The 26,003-nt window shown below is 42.7% G+C and overlaps 2 protein-coding genes across 7 annotated transcripts in view; one reads left to right on the top strand and one right to left on the bottom strand.

Moving 5' to 3' along the window:
- Positions 1-926: 926 nt before the first annotated feature.
- insyn2ab (inhibitory synaptic factor 2Ab) lies at positions 927-25,275 on the bottom strand. 3 transcript variants are annotated; one of them, XM_049735958.2, is made up of 8 exons: positions 25,182-25,275; positions 24,366-24,471; positions 19,020-19,102; positions 18,761-18,887; positions 11,765-12,860; positions 8,745-8,816; positions 2,110-2,582; positions 927-1,616 (listed from the first exon to the last, which is right to left on the bottom strand). In XM_049735958.2, the coding sequence occupies exons 5-7, from the start codon at positions 12,853-12,855 to the stop codon at positions 2,399-2,401; spliced, it is 1,347 nt and encodes a 448-aa protein (XP_049591915.1). In that variant the 5' UTR covers positions 12,856-12,860; positions 18,761-18,887; positions 19,020-19,102; positions 24,366-24,471; positions 25,182-25,275; the 3' UTR covers positions 927-1,616; positions 2,110-2,398. The 3 variants fall into 3 exon arrangements, with proteins under 3 accessions (XP_049591915.1, XP_049591916.1, XP_049591917.1); XM_049735959.2 differs by lacking the exons at positions 24,366-24,471; positions 25,182-25,275 and having other exon boundaries at positions 19,020-19,293; XM_049735960.2 differs by lacking the exons at positions 18,761-18,887; positions 19,020-19,102; positions 24,366-24,471; positions 25,182-25,275 and having other exon boundaries at positions 11,765-12,671; positions 12,745-12,860.
- LOC125978539 (receptor-type tyrosine-protein phosphatase epsilon) overlaps positions 24,813-26,003 on the top strand; it is a 36,481-nt gene continuing 35,290 nt past the window's right edge. For 2 of the 4 annotated variants that reach the window (XM_049735957.2, XM_049735952.2), the window contains exons 1-2: positions 24,813-24,918; positions 25,126-25,288. The gene's annotated coding sequence lies outside the window, so the exon portion shown is untranslated. Of the gene's footprint in view, positions 24,998-25,125; positions 25,289-26,003 lie in introns of all 4 variants that reach the window. The other 2 variants (XM_049735953.2, XM_049735955.2) reach the window with 2 other exon arrangements.

Below are 26,003 nucleotides of genomic sequence, written 5' to 3'. Positions count from 1 at the left end.
GAGAAAATTTTCCAAGTGCGACGGCTTAATTTGGCTAGACAGCAAATGAGATTTTCTATTTGTTTACAAGCGAGGAAGAGACAGCAAGCGTGAGGAGCTAAGCATGGTGAATGATGAACTGTGGAATAAATAGATTAAGAGAGCGCCGCAGGAATCAAATGACATGAGAAAAAAGAAAGTCAGAGTGAACACAAGCGGCGCTAAAATAAGAGAGGAGAAAATCTGCTGAGCCTCAAGAATAATGACTGAGATGGGAACGCCGCGTGGGTGGGGGCGGGGGGGAGGAGAGGAGAGATGCACACGGTGCGGTCACTCCGTTTGATGAGCTGGGACCTCCCAACCTCCACGCTCCTCGCTCGACGGAGGCGTGTTTTTTTTCGGTGACTGATAATCACATGAAAAGACGGATAGACGAGGACTTGAGAGTGGTGCTTCCAAGCCCCGGTCATGCTCTGCAGTTCTGCAGCACTAAAAAAGCCACGAGAAAGGTTGACAGCTGAGGTAATACCGTTGAAAGAGATTTCATTCAGCAGAAATATAGATTGCTACTCCGACTGCAAGTTGACGAATTACATCAAGTTGGAAAAAAAAAAAAATGACATGACTTAATTCAAAGCAAATACAGTGAACTGATTTTTTTTTCAAGGCGGGGCTTATTTCTTTGGTGCTTCATTTAGACAAAAGTAGAAAATTGATGCCATCTTTTAGCATATTATATTGAAGTGACTTCATTCAGACAAAAGCAGAGCTTTGCCACCAACTTGCAGTATTTGTTGAAGTGAGTTGAGGAGCTTCATTTAGACAAGCTTTGCTGCCCCTGGAGGATAAAAGTGGCATAACAATCCAATGCAACCCAACACTGACATCTTCATCCGATCAGAAAAGTGCAGCTGCGTGGTAACAAGAGACAATCTTTACAACAAGAAGACCTTTCAAAAAGAAGCCTTTACTTTCCAGTAGGACTTCCGAAGCATCACATCATCCAAAAAATACAAATATGTATATATGTGTTGCTAAAAATGTGAGCTCATCCAGAAAATACCATTTTAAAAAAAATTAGGAGAGACTTGCCTTTTTTTTTTTTTTGCCAAAATGTCATTAATTTTGCTATAAATATGTAGATTATAATCCAAAGTATAGGCTGCGGCTGTATTTTCTGCATTTTTTTTTACAGCCGATTCAGTCGTACGTGTATTTTTTTTTATAACTTAATAACCTCAACTCTACCTGACTTCATCTGAGCCATAAAACGAACAAAATTCAAGCACCTTTCTGCATCACGTCGCCGCACAGTCTAGCCCGCAGAAGATACTTTACGGTGTAGTAAACACAGCCAGTGGGCAAAATATTCATACATTCTGAACTCTGCCTAACATCCTTTAAGGGAGGACAAATAAACATGATGGCTAAGGCGACGCCGCTCTGTTGTTTGTTTGCACACAGCGCTGAATTAAAACAAGTTACAGAGGATGGAAAAAGAGGCGGGCGGGAAGTACAGCGCCGGACTTCAAGTCTTTGTCATGTGTTTTGCGTAAATTGTTGTGCTTTGTCCATTTGACACCTTCACCAATAAAAGGCCCTTCACGTGGCGGCGCCTCTGGTGGCCAAGCAGTATGCTGAAAAAGAGTACATGAGAAATAAAAATGATTTTCAAAATAGAAATTAGCCTCACTTGTTTGTTTTTATCTATCTGTAAAACTGTTGGGGGTTTTTGAATTGAACATCTGAAATAAATGAATCTTTCTGTCGTACACGTGAACATGCAAGTTGATGAATTTGATCGCAATTTTCTTTTTTTGTGGCATGACCAGACCTGGAGTGGCCCGTCTGGAACGCTGTCCGAGGATGCAGAACCACAGATCCCTTAATTAATTCGTGTTGTTTAAATTTTTTAAAGATCGTGATTCGAACCTGAGCATCTATGATGTCATTTTCAGTCGACAGCAAGTGACAAAATGGCCGCCCTCTGAGATGGATAAAAATGGTTGGATATCGCTGCGTAATCCATATTCCCCAAAACGTAATATAAAAAAAAAATATTGATAGAAACTCATAAAGGCCAATTGAAACAAATTTCTAACTATTCAAAAAATGTCTTCCAAGGCTCACCTAGATTTGCAGGTGTTCATCCGTCCTCTCCAGCTAACATGCCAGAAAAAGGTTTGGCAGAGTTTGAAATATATATTTATTTGTTTTGTTTGTTTTGTTTTCTCCCCGCTGACTTGACGTGCAGTCTCAGCTCAGAACCCCCCCAAAAAACCCAACGGCTCTCTAACGTCCTGTTATCCATCCTCTTGGCTTGATTCCTCCCCCGGAATATTCTTTCATCCATTTTGAGCCGAGCATGGGGTATTAGCGCGCCCAATAAAAGGCTCTTCCCAAAGCATTCATGTTCCACTCAAAGGAACCACAGTTTCCAGCGGGCGTGCTTCTTAGAGTCCGACTTGGATTTGCGTTTAGGAGTGGATGTGAAGACTTCGTTGGAGTAAGGCAGGGCGGGACATTGTTGGCTGCCCTGGGGGCAAAGTCTCTTCATCAGCGGCTGCAGCTTGTCCTCCTGCAGCTTGAAGTCCAATTCCACACTGCAACAAAATCGAGGAACAAATGAGAAGGAAATTTGAACTTAACGTTGAAGCGACTCAGTTGTTGCTAGGCAGAATTCAAAAGTCACTATGGGTTAAGCTATGTTGGCTTTCCTCATGTGGTCATTGAGTGTCCTTTTGTGAACTCTCTGGGCAATTAAATGTGCTTGGCCTGGAAGAAGTGTGCATCTTAATTCCAAGCAAAGGCAAGCAGGCGGAGGCCAAGCAGGCCGTGATTAACTACCCCGTTTCCAGCACGGAATAAATCCATCATTAGCCCACGTTTTCCGTATTGCTATTGATTTGCTGGGGTGTGTTAATGTATTCATTCCAGGGCTTTGCACTATATTCCCAGGAATGGGAAATAAATAAAAATGAATCCCGGGCAATTTGCCCGCTAACATGACAGCCTTACCTGGCAAGAAAAAAAAAGAAGGGGTTTTAGGGGTTTTAGCGGCCATTTGTTTACAACGCTTAGCAAGATATTAAAAAGGCTAACTGGATTAAAGTAGACGCGGCCAAAAGAGACGACATCTGATGCGTCAAGGTCGACCTTGTTGGCAGGCACATGCACGCTGGGGCTTTACCCCGGGCTTGATGGGCAGCACAATTAGCCTGCTGACAGATACGCAACAATCACGGCGGCAAAATGAATCCCGAAAACTGTCCTCAGCTCGGAGATAAGTGTCAGTTAAGAACGGAAGACTAATAGAATCATTATGGATCGTTTGGAAGTACTTTGAAACTTCCTACGGCTCGAGTTTACGATAAACCCGACGATCGTCAAAGGAGGTTGTTCCATTTAGCTTAGCGTGTTAGCTAGCTACAAGCGCTAAAACTGGGCTGTGAATACATTAACAACAAAAATGACTGGAGATACTACGATATGGCGCCAAAGCACTACATCAAGCACCTCAACTCACATCAACATAGATAGTTTTAAGCTATAATTTGATATTAGGCAGCACTTTGATCCACTTTTGGTTGTAGCCTGCGACCCCGACCGGGACAATCCGATTTTTTTTTTCCATTTAACTGATTATATCGTTCCTCCCTAATTAACGGCAGAGGTTCCAAAACAACAACCGAGGCATCACTCTCTTTATATCCAACGTCTTTTACTATCACAGTGTGACGAGGCGCTACATCAGTATGGAGCACCACTAAATAGCCCTGGTAATTATTAAGCAATTAATTACTTGGCTGATCACGGCAGTTAGAGGATACCGTGGACAAATGCCCGGGTAGAGATGATCGTTTACTGCTGCTGGTTTGGGAACGCAGGAGGTTGAGCTAACATCAACACAACGTTAAGTACAGTAAGAGCCCCTTCATACACACACATGAGCTTTTCTAGGACACTCCAAAAGGGAAATTAATCATTTGTTTAGCTAGGCGGCGCATTGTTTGTATTGCGCTAAACACTGTTTTGTTTTTAATCAAAAGATGTTTTTTTTTCTCCTTCAGTGACATTCATCGTAAAGTCATCTCTCCGCCGCTGATTTCCCCTTTGGTCACTTGAAAGTTCTTCACTTGACAACGTGAGTGGTTCAGTTTCGTGTCGTAGGATGCAGTGGATAAAATCACCCGACTAGACGTTATTTGCTCTCATGAGAAGTTTAAAGTGAATTTAAAATAAAATAAAAAAAGCAGAAGGAAAAATTCCCTACAGGTTATGTAAATGCTGTGGAGAAAGGCTGCCTTTGTCATGTAAATCGCAAGCCGACGGCGTCTATTACATGCTCTGTGCTTCACAAACACACGGGAAAAAGCCAATCTCATTAATGAGGACAAAACAGGATGCACAAATCTTAACAATTGTTCACCAGAACAAGCTCTCGGCGCGGGACACCGCAGCTAATGAGCGCCTCACCCTCAACGCACGCCGCCGCCGCCACTGCATTCCATTTCATTTGACTGTTTTTCAAACTTATTGTCTGTTCCCAATTGAAAAGGCGACACAGTGTACATTTAGCAAACGCTTTAATTTAACAGCACGATAGCAGAAAATGCCTGTGATGATGTTATGTTGTGGTCGGTCGCTCAAAAAGTTACAACGCTGTCGTAAAATTTGCTGTAGTTTAAGTTTAAAATGGATAAAAAAAAATATTATCTCTGTTTTATTCTATAAACTACTGACAAGTCAAGTCAAGTCAAGTCAAGTCAAGTCAAGTCAAGTCAAGTCAAGTCAAGTTTATTTGTATAGCCCTAAATCACAAACAGTCTCAAAGGGCTTAGGGTTAGGGTTAGCCAAAAATTGACAATTATTCTCAAAGCATCCCCTGATCTTAAGCTCCCAAAAGGGCAAGGAAAAACTCAAAACCCCTGCCAGGGGAAAATGAGAAACCTTGAGAAGGGACCACAGATGGAAGGATCCCCCTTTCAGGATCACCAGGTTGTAATGGATGCAGAGAGGGCACAAGTAATACATATTATGAAAATTCCCAAATTCCAAATACTGCCAGAAAGAAAAAAAACTGTAGTGTGTGTTTAGTCACTTGATTTATAGCCATGAGCGCAACAAGCTAACTAGCTAAAGCCAAATAGTTTTAACTGTTTCATTTTCACACAACAAATTGGTTATATAAGTGAAATCAAATTAAGGTTTCATCGAGACGGGCAGCTTATAAATCCGGTGCACCTTCCGTTCTTAAAAATAATGTACTCTGGAATTATTCTTATCCAATCAAACTGAATCAGCTGTTAATCGGCGTTCTAATATCCATCGAGGAAAGTCAATATTAAGAAAATTGGGTGTCAATAATGAATAAATTTTCAATGAAATTGCCAAGCAGCAGAAATTCAATACTCCTTTCTTTCGTTGTATTAATAGAGGCAGCGGGCAAATAACCAAAGTGTCTCAATATCAGGCAAGGAAAGTGAAAAATGTGTCCGCAATGACCTTTTCTTTCATTTCTCGCTCGCTTCCATGTCAAAATTACAGCACGGGCTTATTTCCCTTATTCATCATCCACATGTTGAGCCTTTCTCCCTTGGTTTTGTTTTCCCAAATACGCACCCCCATTTGTTGCGGTGATTTATGATCGTCGGCGACATTGGGGTGGTGGAGGTGATGGGGCGCGGGGGCGGCTGTCAGCCAGGCGAGAGCTGAGGTCTGGATAAGACCCAGTGACTCTGATTGAGCACCTTAGCTCAGCAGCTGCCGCATTCCCGATTTTATCGGACATACACTCGAGGAGTTGTAGTGCTCTGAAATTAAAGGGATACATCTCCAGGGGATTCCAATCTGCGCTATGGCTGCAACATGTCGTTCTTGCTTGTCCGGCTTTGAGTAATAATTGATTTTTTTTTCCCCTGACCGCTGTTTGCTATTTTAAATGTACGTCAGTCACGCCATGTTCTCTTCACCGGCCGCCGCCCGGTCAGCGGATTAACTCGCGAGTTTGTTCTACAAGGAGATCTTGCGTAATAGCCGTATCGGGGTTGCAATAAGAGACATTTATTTATGTGAGGTTGAGTTTAAAACTGAACCAATGTAGCATCTAATCTAGTCATTTTCCAAAGACTACAAAATGGAGAAAACCAACAGACTGATCTTTCTGTTCCACGTTCTGGACAGTCCATGTTCGTGCTCTGTTGCTTGTGTCACAAAAACCCGTAATAGAAATAATTTTATATAGTCGTAAGGGCCAAGAGTAGAAAAAGACGAGATTATCACGTGACTCCAGTAAATCTTGCTTAAAACTTTCAGTTTATAGTCTGAGGTATTCTAACAGGATCTTCTTGTACTCCGGCACCAGACAGAGAAGATAGAGAGACAACAATTCACCTTCACGCTTTAGGAACAGGAGTCGATCAGGCCCCGTGTAGCAATCACAACACTATCAGTGTCATTCTGTCATCTGACAATTTCATACGTGGCAACTTGCTTTCAACATAACAAGGTAGGAGAAGTAAGTGCGGGGTTGTCAAACTTCACACCTCTCTTCTGCCTTTCTGACATCTCACGTGCAAAAAGCTCTCACACCGTATTCCTAGTCAAAGTCAGAACGACTTGGACTGTGCTTTTTTAGCATCCGGGATATTTGTTGAATCAAGGGAAGAGATAAAGAGCGACCCTTTGATTCTATCGGGGCTCAGTCGGCCTTGAAAGGTTTGTGCTGAAGTGTTTGGAGGTTGCAAAGTGTCTCATCATGTTTTGGCAAGGATGGAGAGTTTGGCGGGCAGATGGCCCGACTTGCTAGCTCTGTTCAATGAGTCTTAAAAAAAAAAAAAAAAAAAAACACGGTAGGAGTAGCTGAAATAGACAACTTTTAATGCTACACCATGCCGCATATGAAAAGATGATCTCCCACTTGATTAGCATTTGGCTAATTCAGCGCATCTTCATTGTGCTTTTATCACCGCCAGGCATCTTGCGGTTTAGTGGCAGTCGGCGCCATTTGTTCGCTTGGTCAATTAAGTCGCTTCGGAGTTTGCACTCTTCGAATCTCCTCATTAGAACTCTTACCCGGCGCTCACAGTAAAAGCATGTGACAGCGGCGCAGTCCAACACCCAAAAGGCTCATATGTACTTTTATGGAACAGTATCGCTGAGTCAAATGGATTCGCACAAGCCACCGTCGCACTTACAGTTAAAAGTTAAATATAAATGAATTCGACTTAAGGCAGTGTTAGATGACAAAGTTGCAGATAATATAAATATAATATTAATAATAATGATTATTATTATTATATTTTTTGAATATTTTTTCAATTTTTATTCCTTATTATTTGTTATTATTATTATTATTATTAAATATGTATCATATTTACAATATTTAATTTATAATATAAATATAATAAATTATCATAAAATTAATGCATGACATTATCTCTATCACTTTTTAAAATCGCCGCCCTAGTTTATTTTTGCTCGTCATTGTCGGTGAAGTCCAGCGGTACTTTCCAGTACATTTAAAAGAGAGCCGTTTCTTCGCTTATCTGAATCAGTCATACTGACGGTGGTTTTGAATATTTTGATAACCTTTGCAAATGATCAGGTCACCTCTCATTACATTTGGAAAATGTCATAGTGTAACCTCAACAATAAATGCATTCATGTCTGGCTGTCCGTGTTAATTAAATCCACGAGTCGACAGTATAGCAGAAGCTTTCTCGCATTATGAAGCCGGTGATTTTGTCATCCTCCTGAATGTGATGTGAAATACTAAATATTCATCTCTGTATTTGAGCTGTGATCTTTTTTTCTCTTTTGTGTTCCAAATAAACCCCAATCTAGGTCAGCGAGAAAGGCTGCATTTTTCGACAGGGAGAGAGAAAGCAGGAAACAAAAAAATCACTCTTAATTCCTGTATCCTTGTTCTCAATTAAAATTCAAATTCAAATGTACGTTATGTGTCCACTCATGTAGAACAAGGCTTAAATAGCGAGAAATGTTTGCATTTGACATGAAAGCAACAAACAAAAATATGCTTTTTATCAAAAGCCTTGACTCGGGACCTCCCTTCCCACACATTTTGCTGATTTTGCCGGAAAACATTTTGCAAAAAAAAAAAAAACTCTGACGTACACACACAACATAGCAGCACTGCATCTCCCAAGTCGGCAATGATATATTTACAGATTCTGTGAAAATATGCCATTTAAACATATTTTAAATATTTTAAACATTATTTGTATAGTTTATAATAAAGTTTCTAATTAGATTGGAAATGAAAAAAAAGTCTGGTGACTATCTAGGAATGAAAAGTTATTATTTATCTACCATCGATTGACCATGACATGAGGGGTCCCTCAAGGGTCAATCCTTGGCCCCCATTTGTTTAGCCTGCATAATGCTAAGCTCAGGTCAGATTCTTCAAAATGTCGGTTATGCAAATATTTTTGTTTGTATGCGCGGCGTGAGATTTTGCCGGCTCGGTAAAGGTTGGGAAACTGGAATGGAACCTTGAAGTCATTTTCTTTCTAATTCCGCCATCACGTCACGATGACATTACTGTCGATAACCGAACATCGGCGTTACAATCCCCAGTCTCTTGTTTCTATTTCAGTTAAATATTGATTGTCCTCGAAGCCTTTTTGTGTGTCTGCTGTAACATTTGCTGCGAGCGACGCTGGCATACTGAACGGAATCATCAGCGTGCAAAAACAAAACGAAATGCAGAATTAATGAGGCGCATCTGCAGTGTCGCTACCCACCTGTAAATGATGCATGCGCTGTTTCGACAAGTGTCACAGTTCGCCGTGTCTTGTCCTGTTCGGTAGGTGAGCCTAAAAAAAAAAGAACAAAATAAAAGAACGTTAATAGCTGAAGGCTGTCGGCCGCCGGCCAAATTTGTTCAGATAATCCGAGTTGTTTATTCCCCGAGGGGAGGGGGGGGGGTGTGTGTGTCCCACAGTCTGCTCAGATTTCCTTAATCAATTTGCAGATTTTACATAATCAAATTAACTGTCGGTGCTATTGTTTGATAATATTTGGCCTTTCCATCCCCCTGGTAGACTTTTCCATTCGGCACATTGCTATGCACCACTTTTTTTTAGTTTGCCGTTATTCAACGCAATTTGCCGCAGATGCGAGACAATCAGCGTGATAAATTCCGGCTCCTCTGTAGGCCAAGATCACCCCAGGGTCCATTTAGACTTCTCCTGGCAGTTGTATTGGGCTGCATTAAGCCACCTAAAACATGAGGGGATGTTTCGTCCCCTCGCCCCCTCCCACATCTAAAAGTCACAGTCGTGTCTCATGCGTACGTGTAATTGCCCGCTGTCACGGTAGTCCCTCGGCCCTGACAGATGAACCTCGACGAGAGGTGACCTCGACGGAGGTAGGGAGGGGGGTGAGTGCAGCTGCCGCTCAAGGTCACGGGGGTTCAGCGAAAAAGGTGACGGAGGGAGAACAACCCTTGAAGTACGCACACGAGCTACTTCGTTATCTACTGTGTGGTAATTGAAGATTCGCTCAGATGATCAAAGCTCGTGAACCTAACTTTATAATTACCGCATGCAAATATCACATTTCTCCTCCAGGGGTGAGCGTACACACGGCGGCATGGCGCGAGGCTGCTATTAAATCCGACTTGTGAGACAGAGCGAGAGAAAAGGGGAGAGAAAGAGAAGCTTCTCCTCTGGAAGTCATTCTCTAAACTGACTGCTGGCGCATTTCCAACGTTGGGTTGTTTGCTCACGTCAGCTGTCCTGGGAGATGTCCTGCCCTCTCGTCCGCTTCACTGTCCGCGCACGCCGCCGCGCACTACAATGAGCATCGCGCGGCTAACCTGCGGAGGTAATGTGCCGAAAGGATGGCGCTAAGCGCTAATGCATATTTTGGATTTGATTATGATGATGCCGTGGTGTGCAGTCAGGGCCTTCCTGGCCTTTTCTGCGAGGCCAAACACTCATTTGTGGGTTATTTGTTTTTTTTTTTGAAGGTCCAATCAGATTTCAGGTTCATTGTGTTGCCATGCAGATATTAATTAGAGGTTAGGCTCTAATTGATTAAATTGAAGCATTTTTGTTTGGACAAAAGTAGCGCTTTGCTGTCATGTTGTAGTATTTTGGTGTTGAGGAACTATGTTGAGGCACTTCATTTAGATGCAAGTAGTGCTTAGGTGCAATCTTGTTGCAATGCTCTAGTTTTTGGACGATTTTCCACTTATAAAATGGAAATCTAGCCTTTTGTTTTCAAAATCGTTTTGTGAAAAAGCGCTTTTTGAAAACAAATAAATAAACCTTTTATACATTTCTCCAACACAACTGCCATAAATGCTTTGAAGTCTCGCCAAAATATATATCCAGTTCCCCGGCCGCCGTAATTAATGCAGCAAAGCTTTTTTGTTACAATTCCTAAGATTGCATCGCTTGAAGATTCGTCAAACTCGCTTTCATAATGTAACGTTTGGGGAAAAGAGAATCATTAGTTCTGCTCTCTTCAGGCAGGATAACGCTTTCAAGTCTTGCCTCTAATTCAAGATTCAAGATTCAAGAATTTTTATTGGCCATGTTTGAGCATGCCAAACAAGGAATTTAACTTCGGTACATCTCAGCCTCAAAATTTAGATGACTAACAACACTCAGGACATGTTCGAAAATTGACAAATATTCTCAAACATCCCCTGACCTTAAACCAGGCGCATTCTAGATTCACTGGCGGGTCAAAGGTTACGTTCTCACGTGTGGAGCTTCACCTGCACGCTAGCCGGGAACTGATTCTAACCTTTCACGACGTCTCAAGGATAGAAGGAATAAGAATATCGTGTGTGTGTGTTATTTTTTTTCTCCAAGGTAAAGTTGGAGTGCGGCAGCGGAACAGCTCAAGCGTGTGGAGATGCCAGCACGGTGGTCCGAGGCTGCACTAATTGGAGCCATTAAAAACAAAAGAACACGGACCTGCTTGGACACGAAATATGATCAAATATTTATGAACTTCGCCCCTGCGGAAACACCTTGGCTGCTAACGCGAGGGCGTAAATGCGAAAAAAGAAATAAAACCCGTCGATCACTTTCCGAAAAAAAAGACCGCATGTACATTTTATATATTAAAGATAATAAAGTACTCACAGGGATGTGCACTCAAAAGTATCGCTGAAGGTTTTTCTTGATGTTTGCACTCACCGGCTGCTTGTTACATACTTGAGTCTGCTTTTATTTAGCGACATGAATGGCCGCTAATGGATGCGAGACATCATCCAATTCCCTCGCAACGTGTTTTTACGCATGAAAAAAAAAAAACTGGCCTGTCAGTATTTTTCACCTCGCTAATGCAATGTTGGAAAAAATCCTTGTTACTCCTTTCAAACTAAAAGTTGGATATTTGTTCATTGCCTGGCATGAACTGCCAATATCAATCCTGTCGCTGAAGGAAATGGAACAGGGTGGGACTCGGCGGGGGTCCATAATCATAACCAAAACACACTGTAGGTGTTTGCGCAGCGTGTCTGCTCGAGCAATTTCTTCGCCTGTTTTTGCCGGTGTTTTGTATGAACGGCACGGCTACGGATTGGCAGTCAAAGTAGGAGCGCAGCTGAGATGAGTAAACGTGGTGTGGCAGGACCAATTCTCATTTGATAATGGCAAATTCACACATTCCTGGATGGGGGAGGGGGGAATCGAAACATATCCCCAGGTCGTTTTCACCCTGTCGGATATAAAAGTAGTGCTTTGCCGCCATTTTCCAGCAGGGAAACTTTAGTCTGAAAAATACGCCAAGTGATGCCACTCACCCCTCCCGCTGTGCTTCACCTTTCTCCAACTCTTGAATAACGCCAAGCAGGACCTTGATGGTCTCCTGGCTGGAGTTGATGAGAGTCTCCATGGCCTGCAGCTGTGCTTTGATATCCTTGTCGTCAGTTAAGGGGATGATCTGCCGGCCGCCGCCCACGGTTCCGGTATTCCCCGGTGGGAAGCCCTCGCCCGTCCCCGGCGTCCGCTGCAGCTTGGAAGACGCCGACGCGTGCCTCGCCCGACACGGTCCTTGCGACTGCGCCGAACATTTGGCGCTGTGAGGCAGCGTCTGCGACTGCTGCTCGCTTAACTGCGGCCCCTTCTTTCTTTTACAAGCCTTGGAGGGGCTTCCTAAAGACTCCACTTGGGTCAAAGAATTCCAAGCCACCGGGCCCCGGCCCATAACAAATTCAGAGGTAGCCAGCTGACGCTTGGCGTCACTTTCTTCTCGGGGTAATCCTTTGTGTTTGGTCCTCGCTCCGCAATCCTGATGATCCGGTTCACTTTTGGGGTTGCTCAGGCGGGACTCTTGCGAGAAATGCGAGTCTGTACACGAGGGTCCGTCCACACAGTTGGCGTCGCAAATCAAATCCTCCGTCTCGCTGCTGTCGTCGGTGTGATGGAGCAAAGCTTTGGTCTGACCCACGATCTTCTCCTGGCACTTTGAAGACACCCCGATGGGTTGCCCGTCCTCACCCACGGCTTTTATATCGCTCAGAAAGCCGTTGTTTTGTCCCCGGTAATCTTCCACTAAAGCGGCGTGTTTAAACGTATGTCCCTTTTTCCTCTCGAAGGGAAACGTTTTGTAGCGTTTGGTTAAGTCCGGCGATGTCTGCACGCCGGTGCTCCTGGTCACGTTGGGGATGGATCGTCTGGCCGGCATGGTCATGTATTGTCGGTGTGTCACTTTACAGGAAATGGATCTGGTGTGCTTACCACGAAAGTCATTCTGCGCTTCGCAGATATCCTTAAATCGAACCTGCAGGGCCTTGTTTTTCTTCTTCACCTGCTGAGCGTCGAGGCCCGCGTCGGAATCGGAGTCATCGGAGTCTGACGCAAGCATGCATTTGCTGTCCTCTTTGCTCACCATATTTCCTACGAGCGGGAAGACGTCAAATGTGAGTATATTTCAGGATTATGGCGCGGTAAAATATTTTGATTTGGTACCACGGAAGCGGTGGCCGGGCATGAAAATAACAGCGGGCAGGCGCAATAACACACAGCCAGAAATATTGGGGGGGCAAAAAAATGGACAGGTGGAAGCACAAGGAATGTAAGTCCATGCAAAAGGATTTTATAGCAATTAGTGATAAATGTCAAAAAGAAACAAAATGAGCTAGATGTTTACAAAATGGAGGCTGTGCTGCAATAAAAGCTTAGCTGATTCAAATGAATCAGTGACACCTAGAGATTCAAGATTCAAGAGTTTTTTATTACCCATGTTTGAGCTATAGCCGTCAATGGTAGTGAATGAGTTCATTCTTTAGAGAACCTCTCTGAATGTGAATTAGCATAATGGATGGCTTAAAGAGACGTGTTACTTGGGAGATCCGAGGTCGTTCGTATGTTCAAAGTATGTTGCGTGTCCTTGAATAAAGAGACCTCGCTCTCCGGTTCACTAAAGATTTTGAGCCAGCTATTCAACGTGTTTTCTCAACTCTTCACAAAAAAAACTCACCTATTCAGATTTTTTTTGTGCTCTCCAAGCAAAGCTAAATAGTATCAATTTTGCTAATCAAAATGTTAAATATTCTCCATCTATCGTTGACTCCACGATCAATCTTTAGATCTAATTCAAGACTGATACCAGAGATTCAAAATCTACTTCAGCAATCAGGTTATAAAATACCAGTTTCTAATGTCAGTCTGCTAATTTAATGGCAAATAATTTATAAATCTGTCGTTACCTCAGCAGCCATAAACCTCCGCGCATGTCACCGGTGCATTACCGCTATCAACAAGGCCGAGAGAATATCACACAATCTATGACTATTCCATTTTTTTTTTTTTATCAGTCGCTGAACAATTTTACAAATGGAATAGGTGTTTTGTGCCGACTCTGTGTTTTTTCTTACCAAAATCCCCCCGGTAAACTGTGAGCGTGAAATCCGCCATTGATGATTGTAAACATGGTCCCTGTGTGCTTTGCTGCAAAATACTTTTATTGCTCTCCACTAGAACTACATGGGATGTTTTTTCTCCCCCCCTCTCCATATACCGATAAAACACAAGCCCTCATATTTCTGTTTAGTGAGCATTTAGGGGTCGGTTAGTATCGGGTGGAGTCTTCTTATGCGCACATTAACATTTGTCCACGCAGTATATCGGACCGCCGAGTGTGTTCGGGAAACGCTCCGACTAATGTGTTTTTGTGACAGTTTGAGTTAATGTTATTTATTTCATATCGGCGGATGCTCCCCGCCATACCTTCTCTGTATTATCGACCATTTTATGCTCGCTGTTTTTTGCTAATGCAGGTCAAACAATGTTTTTTTTTTTCGCTCGCACGCACTCGGTAATCCCGATAGCTACAGGGAATGTGTGTATTAGCAAATTATTTTTATAGCAAACATTTCAGGTCCTCCACCAGTGTCCACCTGTCGGTTGCGGAGTTCCCCAGGGCGACATTGCTGTCATCATGCAATCATGCAGTCTCAGCAGTATTGAGTAAAAATGATCGACCGCCACGGCGAATATAAAGCGCACACTCGACTATCACAAATCTGTCTGGTCTGACCTTAAACTTGAAAAGGCTACGGAGCACACCCTGATCCTTTTTAATGCAGTTGGAGTAAATAATTTCACGCCTGACTCGAAAGTAAACAAAAAAGCGCTATCTGCAAATAGAATCGGAATCTGTTTGTACGTCGATTTATTTTCGTTCTACAAACATGTTTGGAGTTTTTGTCGTCGTTCCCCTTTCAAAATAATCTACTTGTGTTTTGGTGTTTACATGTAATGAAGCTGAAAATGTTTTGATCAAATTGACCTTTGCGTTGTTTATTTGCGGACGTCGCGCATGCCGAGTTAAGACTATGAATTGATGAATGAAATGAAGGTGTTGTCAAAAGCAGCTCGTTGAAAAGACACCACGAGCTGAACAAAGTGGAAGGAAGAATTTATTGCCGAGTAATTTGCCAGAAGCTACTTTGAGAATAATCAAGTTGAATCATTGGCCGACGAGGCATATTTGTTAATGAGTTTGGTTTGGTGGCGACGTTTATACTCGACCGTTAAAACATTTATCGGACAACAAACGGGGTTTTTGTTGGTTTGCCGCGACAACAAATGACTGTTTACGTTTGTGTTGACAACCATGTCGTGACGGGAGGCACTGGTTAGCTAGCTTGCAAGCTAACAGGCTTAACAAGCTAACAAACTGGATTTCATAATGTACATTCGGGGATGACTGGTTAGCTAGCTTGTAAGCTAACAGGCTTAACAACCTGGATTTCAAAATGTACATTCAGGGATGACTCCACCATTCAGGTGGCAGCATAACAGCTAAATGCTGCGTCACCATGTTTGCTTGGAGCTCCACAAAATGAGCTCAGAGCCCAACTGGGTTTATAATCCATGAGCATTTTTTTTCTAATATAATCAGTGTGAAAAACAATTAGGCGATTTATGGACCAGTAACAGAATTTGAAAATCTATCCTACAGCTGACTGGCAGCCAGTGTAAAGAAGAAGATCCGATTATCTTTTACACACTAACAGAAGGCTAACGGCTTCAAATTAAAAAAAAATGTCGAACAAAGACATTTATGTCCCTGCTGTGCATATGCAGATTGAACAGCTAAAAATTCTGCTGGTGATGTTTGTCCGAGGTTATCCGGAGTGTATTTATGCCCCGTTGTCAAAATAAGAGCATTTTCATCTTGAATGCGAGTCCTCGGGACCGGCGCCACGTCTTTCACCTTGCGGACCGTCTGCTGCGACCTAACCTGAATTCAAACGGCGGAGAAGGTGGAATATATTTGGAGACGAGCGTGCTTCATCTTGCAAGTTACCGCAATGGATTCCATGCGGGATGAGGAGAATACCGCAGCGCTACTTGCTACATCCTCATTACGCACAAACAATAAATTTACTCGTGTCGTCAATTTACACAACGTCGTTTTGAGAACTGCTGGATTTGTATTTGTTCAAAAGCATTTCCTGTCATGCGCTTTGATTTCACAATAGTGTTTTAGAAGCAATTATGGACATATTGGATTTTTCAACTGACTATATGAGCTTGATTCTATTCTTTTATGACTCAAAAAATAAAAAAAAATGCCAATCTCACACTACTTAAGAAGTAATCACGTTTGCACAATGTTCGCTGCCAGCGCAGAAAATGCGCCATAAAATCATGTAAAGCTGCCAAGTGGTAATCACACCAAAAAAAAAAAAAAAAAATCTTCCTAAATTGCTTAAGTGATGGATCTATCCTACACGCTTGGACGAGGATCTCCCTTCTCCTCCTCTTCCACATCTTGCTCCTCCTTCTCCCCGGGCTAGTTCTATCTCTCCTAATGACCCGAGGTCCTTCCCTGATTTGGCCTCGGCTATCCGAGGGATTATGAATAATGCATCGACTCTAAAATTGCAAAAGTAATCCTCTGAAATCTCCTTATGCGCGCTGGCAGAGAGCGTTGTCGCTTCCGATCGGCCCTCGCTCCTTCGTGCTAAAACGTAGCGGGGTTAAAAATAAAAACACCTTGGGCTATGGTGCAGTGATTGATTTATTATGACCGCCATGTTGTATCAACTCTCTAAAAGGAATGCCGATGGGGTATGTTCTTATTTTCTATGCAATGGGACTTGCAAAACTTGCTGAGTCACCATTTAAGCCAGTCGGGCGGCTTAGCTGGTATCACCTTACGTTCTCGTCGGCCGATATGGATATTTACATAGGATAAAGGCGGGGGCCTTGGTCGAGCCTCATCTCATTATAGCTTAAGTAATGCTATTACAACATCTCATCCGAGACTGGGGACCTGCAACTGCGTCATCACGGGATGCGCCATAGGTGTGTTGGACTGTATTTATTATCTCGCAGGTGGCGCTCAACAATGACCCCCCCAACCCGCCCCTCCCACCAGCATTTCGTCAACTTGTGCATTGTGCGCTACACGCAGTGTAGTCATTGTGCATGCAGAGGCTTTTCTCGCATACATTTCAGAGTGTGACATTGCACCAACGACGTTTTCACAAGTGCTCCGTAAAGGACAAGTGCCGACATTCCGGAAGGTTGCGAACGCCTTGTGTGGGTTACACAGACAGATTTGGGCTTACACGAGGAAAATTTATAAGATTGTCTATATAATCTTTTTTTTGTAGGGAAATGTGTTGAGGAGAATTTCTAATGCTTTACTGAGTCAGAGCAGAAAAGTATGGATGATGAAATAATGATGATGTCATCTCAGTGATATCATAAATTGGTGAGAATCACCAGTGTCGTGCTAGCTCATCGAGCTAGCCTAAAAAATCGTCACGCACTGGAAGAGCATAAAAAGCGAGCAATGATTTTTTTTTTTTTTTTATTGTCACGTGTGGAATTTCCTACACTTTAAAAAAATCGTTTAAAAAAAAAAACTGTGTGCGTACTGGAGGCAGCAAAAGAAAGTGCCAGTCACAGGTAATCACCATTTTTATTTTGCTAGGCCTTGATAGGACTTTCACCTATTGATCGGTGGTATTGATCAGCTCTTTGTGAACAAAGGACTTTGATATTTATTTGAGGAGAAGGAATGGGTGAAGATGTTGACTCCTACGTTAGCTTCTCGCGCGAGCTGTTGACTGGCTAGCTGCCACATGCCTTGTGATCAAAAGATAGAGTGTTTTATGTTACTGATTTATATTTGAGAGTTAAAAATATGTTTATCGGGATTTATTACACCTCATCATTTGCCGTTAACATTAAGTGCGTGTTTAAAAAGTGTTTTATTGTTTCCGATGCATTCGTTTTAAAATGCTTATGCTTGAATGACACTTAATCATGTTAAAATGTTCGAACATTGCTTTGACGGTAAATCGAGGTTTTATCACGTTGACATGTGTCGTGAATTATTCCAAATAAGATTTCATTAGGAAATGTAGCTTTGAAAAGTCGAACGGCGTCACACAACTGATTGTGTTCGAATGGGAAAAGTTTGTTCCAGACGATTTATCAAAAGCCTTTGGCTACAGACAGTTTTTGGAACCGACAGGATCCTTTCTGAGATTAAAGTCAGGCGGGGTGAGTTGGAGAGAAACATTTGGGGATTAAACCCAATTTTGTGGATGTCTTTTAATGTTTGAAGTGTCTTTCACACCCACACAGTGCATCACCCTGATGAATCCGTCGACTACGAAGGGGTTGGGCAACCTGATGATGGAGTGCGATGCGTATCTGGATTTATGTAACAAGTGAAAAAGAAACTGCTGAGCTCGGCAAGTACGTTTGGCACCTTGAAGCTTCGCCCTCGGTGATTCCCATCATTCCAGGTAAGCTATGACGCGGCGAGAGCAGAGATGGACGGGTGAGGAGTAAAAAAAAAAAAAAAAAGTGCGGCTTTGCAGTAGCCTTGAGCTTCCCGGATTACGCCCGATCAGTCCTAATATTCCTGAAAGCGGCACGCTTATGTCCGCCTTGAGGATGGCATCACTCATTCCATTTAAACGTGTCACGAAGCTCGTAAAAAGCTGATGTCTCCTCCACATGAAGGGCGGGCATTCCAATAGTCAGTTATTAGACACTGCTAATGAACCCTCGTCTATGTTTTCTGCCCTCGCACAGGCATCAATTCAATGTTGCATGCGTGTGAAGGGAAAGGACGTTTGCACTGATTTCGGATGCTCCCCCCCCCCCTCCCCGAAATGCATCTTATGCATGCAGGCAAAATCCACATGCAAGACTCAAGAGGCAGTATTTTATGATAATTCATGCTTAGTTATGACAACCGCATAACTTCTCCCGAGGCACCCGCTCTGACGGACATATGTGCAAGTGGGATTTACAACTCTTACCTTGAGACACAGATCAGAGGTGCAAAGGACAAGCGAGCGCCTCTCCCCCGTGTACCAAGTGTCCATCCGTGCCTTCATCGGGTGCCGCGCTTGTGTCCAGCCTGAGAAGCAGCCGGTGCAGTGACAGCTGGAATAGTTGTGGCACATCCGACACAAATGTTCAGTTACGGGAGCTCGTAAAGCAGGCGAGGAATAACATTTGTGAGATCTCTTTGACGTTCTCCGTCACATATCTTGACACTCTTGCACCGACACTCACCGGTTACAGGGACTCACAGCGGAGATCTCCATCTCGCGGCAGCGCCGCTGCTGCTGCTGCTGCTGCTGCCGCTGCTGCAATCCCTGTGCATTCATGATTGAGTGTAAGTGTGTATGTGCGAGGGAGGAAGGCAGGGAGAGGGTGGGCTGGCGGGTGGGGGGAGAGTAGGATTGGAGGGGGACGGCGCAAAAGCTGCCAGGGAGAGTCCAGTTTGCGGTCCGCATCGCTGGCGAAGACCCCCTTTAACTTGCCCTCCACAGTCTGGATATTTTGACACGGAGATGTTATGTAATCCGAACGGAGCTTTAGAAGGCGGCGGCGAGGGGTGGGGAGGGGATGAGAGAGGGTTTGGGGTGAGGTGGTGGTGGTGGGGGGTTCTGAAAAATGATAATGCATTGTGCTTTTAATTGGATGTCTCCCGCTCACCCACTTCTACGCCACCTCCGCCCGTCCATACGTCTGACACTTTGTTTATGAAAGCTATTGAAGGGGGCTGAATCGAGCAAAGCCGGGGGTGGTAAAAGGGGGGGAGGGGGGGTCACAAAAGAGGAAGAGATCCAGCGCAGTGGCAGTCTTAATGAGACTCAGAGACGAGTGGGAGAATTAAATAATGTGAGAAAGTAATAGAGACAGTGAGTCGAGGCGAGAGAGAAATGTACTTGTGCTCCGGTAGCTGGCTGATATCGATTCGGCGGCCACCTGATATTTATTAGGCGGGCTCTAAATTCATTCCCTCCTTCTGTGATCTAATGACGTATACGAGCCTGCCGATAAAGCCAACGGATAAACTCATTAGAGTATTTGTCCGTATCAACTATAAATATGTAACATGGAAGCAGCTAGACTGGATGATGATCCAGAGCCATTTTCAAGTGATGGATTTGGACCTGCTGGTTCTGTGACATCACAAAGTTGCATCGTTATTACCTGGCCTTAATGCCAACAAGAGTTTTCATCGTGGAGGTCAGGCGGTGGTAGCATTGGTCATTGCAGTGATCTGCTGACTGTTGTCTTATTGATTTACTTGTCCGTCCACCACTCTGCCCGGCATGTTCTTAAACCTAGCGACAAGCTTCTGGGGCCAAGACGCCGCATGCATGCTGATCGCCACCCTGCAGCAAGCCTCTATTTTCTTCGTGTCTCTAAATCCATCCATTTTTATGACGGGCCGTGCATATAGTGGCTTGTTCTTAAGTGTCATATTTAGAAGAAAAATGTATTTTTGCTTTAAATAACACATAAGTGACAGTTATAATAAGAAAAGGGTGTTTGCGCCGTTGTGGGGGTGAACGCAGATGACATCGTTCCAAGTTAATTGAGATAAAACTTCCGAAAAATAAGTCTTTGCATTTAGGTTCTGAATATAGGTCAGCAGAGAAGGCCTTGCTGGTTCTGACACATACGGCGACAGACAACCATTCAGACTGGGTGGAAGGAAGTCAGGCGTGTCAGCGACTGCCTCGAAATCTGGCTGTGCGTAATGAGTAGTATAGCACACACTTGTCAACCGGGTAGAGCTTCCCTCCCTCCACCGATTCCTTAATTCCCCTTTCTTCCACTATTCTGATTGACTTGCCACAGGCTGTAATACATGAAAACGCTTCCTCATATTAATGCAAGGAAAGAAAAAAAAAAAGACCCCCCGAGTGCTCACTGATGACTGTCAGTTTAACAGTTCATTATGGGAAGGGAGCAGCGGAGCCTCGGGGCCGTTGCACACGCGGAGACTTTCGAGCATTTCAATGAAGATGTTCCATAAAAGATCGGAGGAGAGTCGCCAAAGTTCCGACACGAGCGCTATTCTATTTCTGAGATCATCTCGAGCTCCCGCAGGGGAACGCCTCAGTCTCAAAGGTGAGCTGGTTGTGTAGTCAAATAAATCTCCCACATTCACATCTCATCCCTAGGTGGAAAAGAAATGCTTATATTAGCATTTGAAAAAAGCCAAGCAGGCGTGCATACATATTTTTATCTAAACTGTTTGTCAGTGTTTTTCTACTGTACACCGCCAACTCGGGGGGATCGTGACATGAGTGATCACTAGAAATAGCAAACTTGCATAAACAAGATTTTTTTTTTCCAAACTTGCCTTACATATCTAAGACTCGGCGGATTATGCTGAAAGATAGCATGAAGATGGGCGTACAAATGATCAACACGCTTCGATGACATCGTCATACATGCCATGCTCAATCAACACCACGGCGAGCTTGTCAAAAAAAGACGTCCTCGTCATTAGTCAAGAGAGATTTAAATTTGTCGGTGTCGACGTACTGTCTAATGTTTCTATATTTGTGGTCTGCTTAGACGAGTTGCAAAGATTCACGCCAGATTTAGATTGCGGAGATGTCAATCAAGCATTTTCTAGAGGGCTTTTCCTCATTAAAGTTGGAAGTGAGTCACCCATCTCTGCTGCGAGCCTTAAAATAGCCGTCCAACAATTTAAAGCGCACTGTAAATGTATTTTATGCAATTTGAAAAAAGAAAAATTCCAAACAGACAAATTTGCAATTTATTAAATATTTATTCATTATTTTATTTATTAATTTTCAATTATTTTTGTATTTATTTATTTATTAAATATTGTGTCCAGATGATCATTCCTCCACAAGATAATATTCAATTAAATTCTTCTTTCTACAGGTTAAATCAAGTGTTAATCCAATAAAATCTGCCCTATTAGACTCTTGGGGCAGTTTTACCCCAGTGAGAAACTATTAAAATCAGTGTAATCCATCACTATTAATGGCCGTGAAAAATTGGCTGTTAAAACAAATGCTAATTTGTCAAGACGTTATAAAGCACTGATAATTAAACACAGAACAAATAATCAAGTAATAGAACATTTTACATCATTTCCTTTTTAGCTATTTCGTTTGCTAACCACGTGATGCGATGCTAAATCATTTGTCTAGGTAATCTCAGGGTGACAAAAATCGGGCAAAATCACCGGAAACTGTCAATTGAACGACGACGTGTTTCTTGTGTAAACCGTATTTCGATAATCATGTTTATTTATGCGCCGCGTAGCCGCTCCCTCGCGAGGCCACGTTCAAACTCGGCTAATCTGACGCTGGGCGGATTCTCCTTGGATCAACACAAGTGAATGACAGGAAATGTACAAGCGCAATCTTTCATGTTTAATACAGTTTGGATTCAATTTGGGAAAAGCGCTAGTGGTTACGGTAGCCTCAGAGAGTGCTCACAGGGAAAAAAAAAATGATGGAACTATTAGCATACAAGCTGTCAAAGAGTATCCGCGGCGCTCGTATTTTTTTATCGTTAGATATGGCAAGGCCTGCTTGTTTTAATACTCAACGAGGAAGCCATTCAAATTTGGGCAGTTTGACAAATTTTTCCCAGTATTTAATTGGAAAACAAAAAGCTGGTAGCAACTCCGGAAGGTTGTTGATGAAATAACAAAGACACAAAGTTACCTTGAGGGCAGTAAACGGTAAAAGAATAAACATTAAGGCGAAAGAAGCTCATTTGGGTAAAACGTGTTCTGTTGACAAGTACGAATACGGAAACGGCTTCGAGAAAAGAAGAAAATTATATTTGCCGACCGAATCCTCAGATGAATTGTGTGCTTCTGTATCTAAATAACTTTAATGAATTCCAACAATGCTCTTTAGGTACAAAACAAAACGTGGTGAACTCAAGTTGACCTGGAAACTTTTTTTAATACACTTTCAGGTAAAAATAATGTTTGAACAAGCCAGCCGTAGAATTGCATCATTATTTAACCAGCAAAAGCAGACGGGTAACTTAATCGAGTCGTTTGATTCACACATTGACTCTTGCTTTGATTCTTTGTACCAATTGCAATTTTTGTAATCATTACGGCGTAAACACAATCCGAGAGCACGGCCTACACTTGTTGAAACTTTTTTTATATCTATAGAGGATCATCGCTGAGCCCAGTTAAGCCTCATACGTTTGTTTCCTTTCAAACACAACATCGTGCCGAGCGTTTGTTTGGATTTCAGCCCGTGGGATGAATCGTAATGGGCGTCCGCTGAGTTTGCTTATCAAAACAAAGATGTTCCACGAAAGCAGGCAGTGTCATTAATCTATCACGATTTCTTAGAGTTAGAGAAGGTGGGTGTAATAATAGAAATGTCTGTTTCTCGATTAATATGAGAAGTCTTCTTCCCGTGACTCATTACAAATGTGCATGCGAGGATTTGCCGTGTCTGCTCAAGCGAATAAAACCACTGTTACTCATCCACTTTCCCATCCGAGTTGAGATTTCAGTGAAGCAGACGAATGACTCGCTGGGATTTTAGGCGGGAAAGCCATGATGCGGCATCTTTTAGGATTGAAGAAGCAAAGAGACGCCGCGGCGTCTACAAGCTTGTCAGCTACAGTTGGAGTTGACGTAAATGTGGAATGGAAAGACCGTGTCACTCAAACCAGAGTCAGCGGGGGACATGACATCTGAGTTTTGAGAATCTTGTCTGCTGTGATTTCAAATACGGGAAAAAAAAACATGCTGTGTAAGATATTTCTGCGATGACCCCTGAAATATGCTTGGACCCTGCCTCCTTCCTCCAGGTCAGATAACTTTTGAATATTTTCCACTTTTTTTTTGCCAATTTCCATCTTTCACCTTTAGAAAAGACATCCTGAATTTTTATCAGTATTTTTTTGGAGGAATTTTTTTAGTTTGTAAAAATATATACAGACCCACTGAGAAATCCTTGGCCTCCTAAAGTTTGTCCGGCGGAAACTAATTCGTTGGCGTCTCCCATGAATGGCGGCGAATTGTATTGACGATTTCAAAAGCACCGGGCAAATGGTGTGTCTGAATTCATGCACCCCTTGAGATGAAGATGCAGCTTGGCATCGCTGAGGGAGGCTGCCAGATCTGTCGGCGGCCATTGTGGAAGTGCTTACTCATGCGTGGGCTTTACGCACGCACACACACAGACGAGCGCACACACGCTAGATGTGTTCTTAAAACATTCACTGCTGCTCTCTGCGTAGACTGGACAGACACACACACACACACACACTGCTGTTTCTGAAGAGAAGCCCCATTGACTGCTTGATAGAATCTCCCTCTTTGAGGTATGTTTGTCACAGCGGAGGCCCTCGCTATTGGTTTGTCTCACACACAAACACAAAGGGCACAGAACTTTATACATTGTTTACTCATTGTCACAAAACATCCGAGTATTCGCAATTAACAAAGCTTTGTGTGTGTAGCATTCCCGCCATCTATTGATGGGTTATTTATTAAAACTTTAGACATCATTGATTTCACAAGGCATGATTTTCTTCCAAGATATTTTACAAGCGCTGCACACCCCGAGGCAACCGCAGTTGTTGACAGTTAAATACCTTTCTCGAGATGAGCAGGTGATCATTGCGCATGCAGATGAAGATAGATTGCTGCCGACCAGGAATACTCTTACTTGGAAGACGAGGGTCGAGGGGAACGTGGTTGCTAAGGAACAATGACGAGATTGTGCAAAGTGGTAGATATCTCACACTATCGCAAAACCACTTCTTAAAAAAAGGTCTTTAAGCTCTCAAAGCACAATTTGCAGATGAAAGGTTTAGAATACATTTATAATTTTTCAGACAAAAAGGGGTAACAGGGCAACAGTATGACGCTAAAAACTAATAGGTACTCTCCAACAGACATTGCTATTTTATAAAATGTTTAATACTGATTTAGATGCTCAACTTTCTCTTAAAAATATATACATATACGTACACACGATATTTACAAAAACTAACTTTATTTTGAAAATGCTCACTTCCTGTTTTACTTTGAAGTGCCACCCACAAACAGGAAACTATGACGTCTCTAGTAGTGTCGTCTCTACTTATGATGACGTAGAGGAAAAGTATCTCTGTATCTTCCAATCTTAGTAAGCGTGTAGTATTGGTAAGTTTAAACCTTCAAACGTGTTTTTACTAACATTCTTACTATTATAAGTTTGACGCCAATCTACCTCCATATTCTTGTGAGTATTGCAGTGTATGAATTTAAGCAAACCAATCGGCATCCATGATGGCTCGCACCTGTTGCCTATAAGTGAGCTGTCTTTTATTAGCAATTTGGCTAACGCGGCTTTGTATCGTTTTGAACCAGCATGGCTTGTAGATTTAAGGAAGATTAAAACGAAGAGAAGCTCAACATCATCTTACCTGCCTTCACCCTGCTTCTTTCCTATGCTCTCGGAAGCAGAAGCCGCCGCCATTTCGGCTTTACCGCCGTCACCGCCGCCATTTTGACTTCACCTCAATCACGAGACGTGAGTAAATAAAAACAAAGGAAAATCATAATTTACAGTTGATGATTGTTCTCTACTCTTGCCTTCCTTTTTGGTGTTTACTTTGACATTTTAATTCTGTAGAAAATACCCATGCTAATAATTTCAAATGTAAACGTGTAGTAATTATGTTTACCATGATTTTATAAATATTTGGAATAAAATAGTGTGTTAGAATGCTAACGTGGAGACACACCTAAAGCCTGGCTTTTTGAGCAAATACAATACTATCTAGCTGGTTGTTGGAGCCCAATAAACTCACTGCACTATTTCAAATGATGTTTCCCTGTCAGTTTGATGCCGTTCATCTTCTTTTATATCTTTTATGTCGGTCACACTTTGGTGATATCGCTCTTCACGGTTGCTGCTTCACTTGCTTAAAAAAAAAAACCCTGAACTTAGAAATAAGAGTTTCTTCTTTTCCACCTCTTTACTGCAGTGTCAGTGAAAAGCTGCCTTCTATTTAGTTTGTCATTACCTGTTGTCTGCGCCCTACTAATTGTTCCTTTCAGACATGTATATCATGCAAGATGTCCTCTTCATCTTGTAAAACGACTGAGGCACAACGTAGAAGCAGTGGTGCTTTGTTAAAACCCCCTTCACTAGTAGTTAAAACAATTTGTGAGTTGGAACAGGCTCTCGAGTCTAATTAACTTGTTTGAAATTTATAGGGGGGAAAAGAAATCCAGGATTTTTT

Source organism: Syngnathus scovelli, chromosome 12, assembly GCF_024217435.2.
Source record: "Syngnathus scovelli strain Florida chromosome 12, RoL_Ssco_1.2, whole genome shotgun sequence".
Lineage (NCBI taxonomy): Eukaryota > Metazoa > Chordata > Actinopteri > Syngnathiformes > Syngnathidae > Syngnathus > Syngnathus scovelli.
This window is presented reverse-complemented; position numbering and strand designations above follow the sequence as displayed.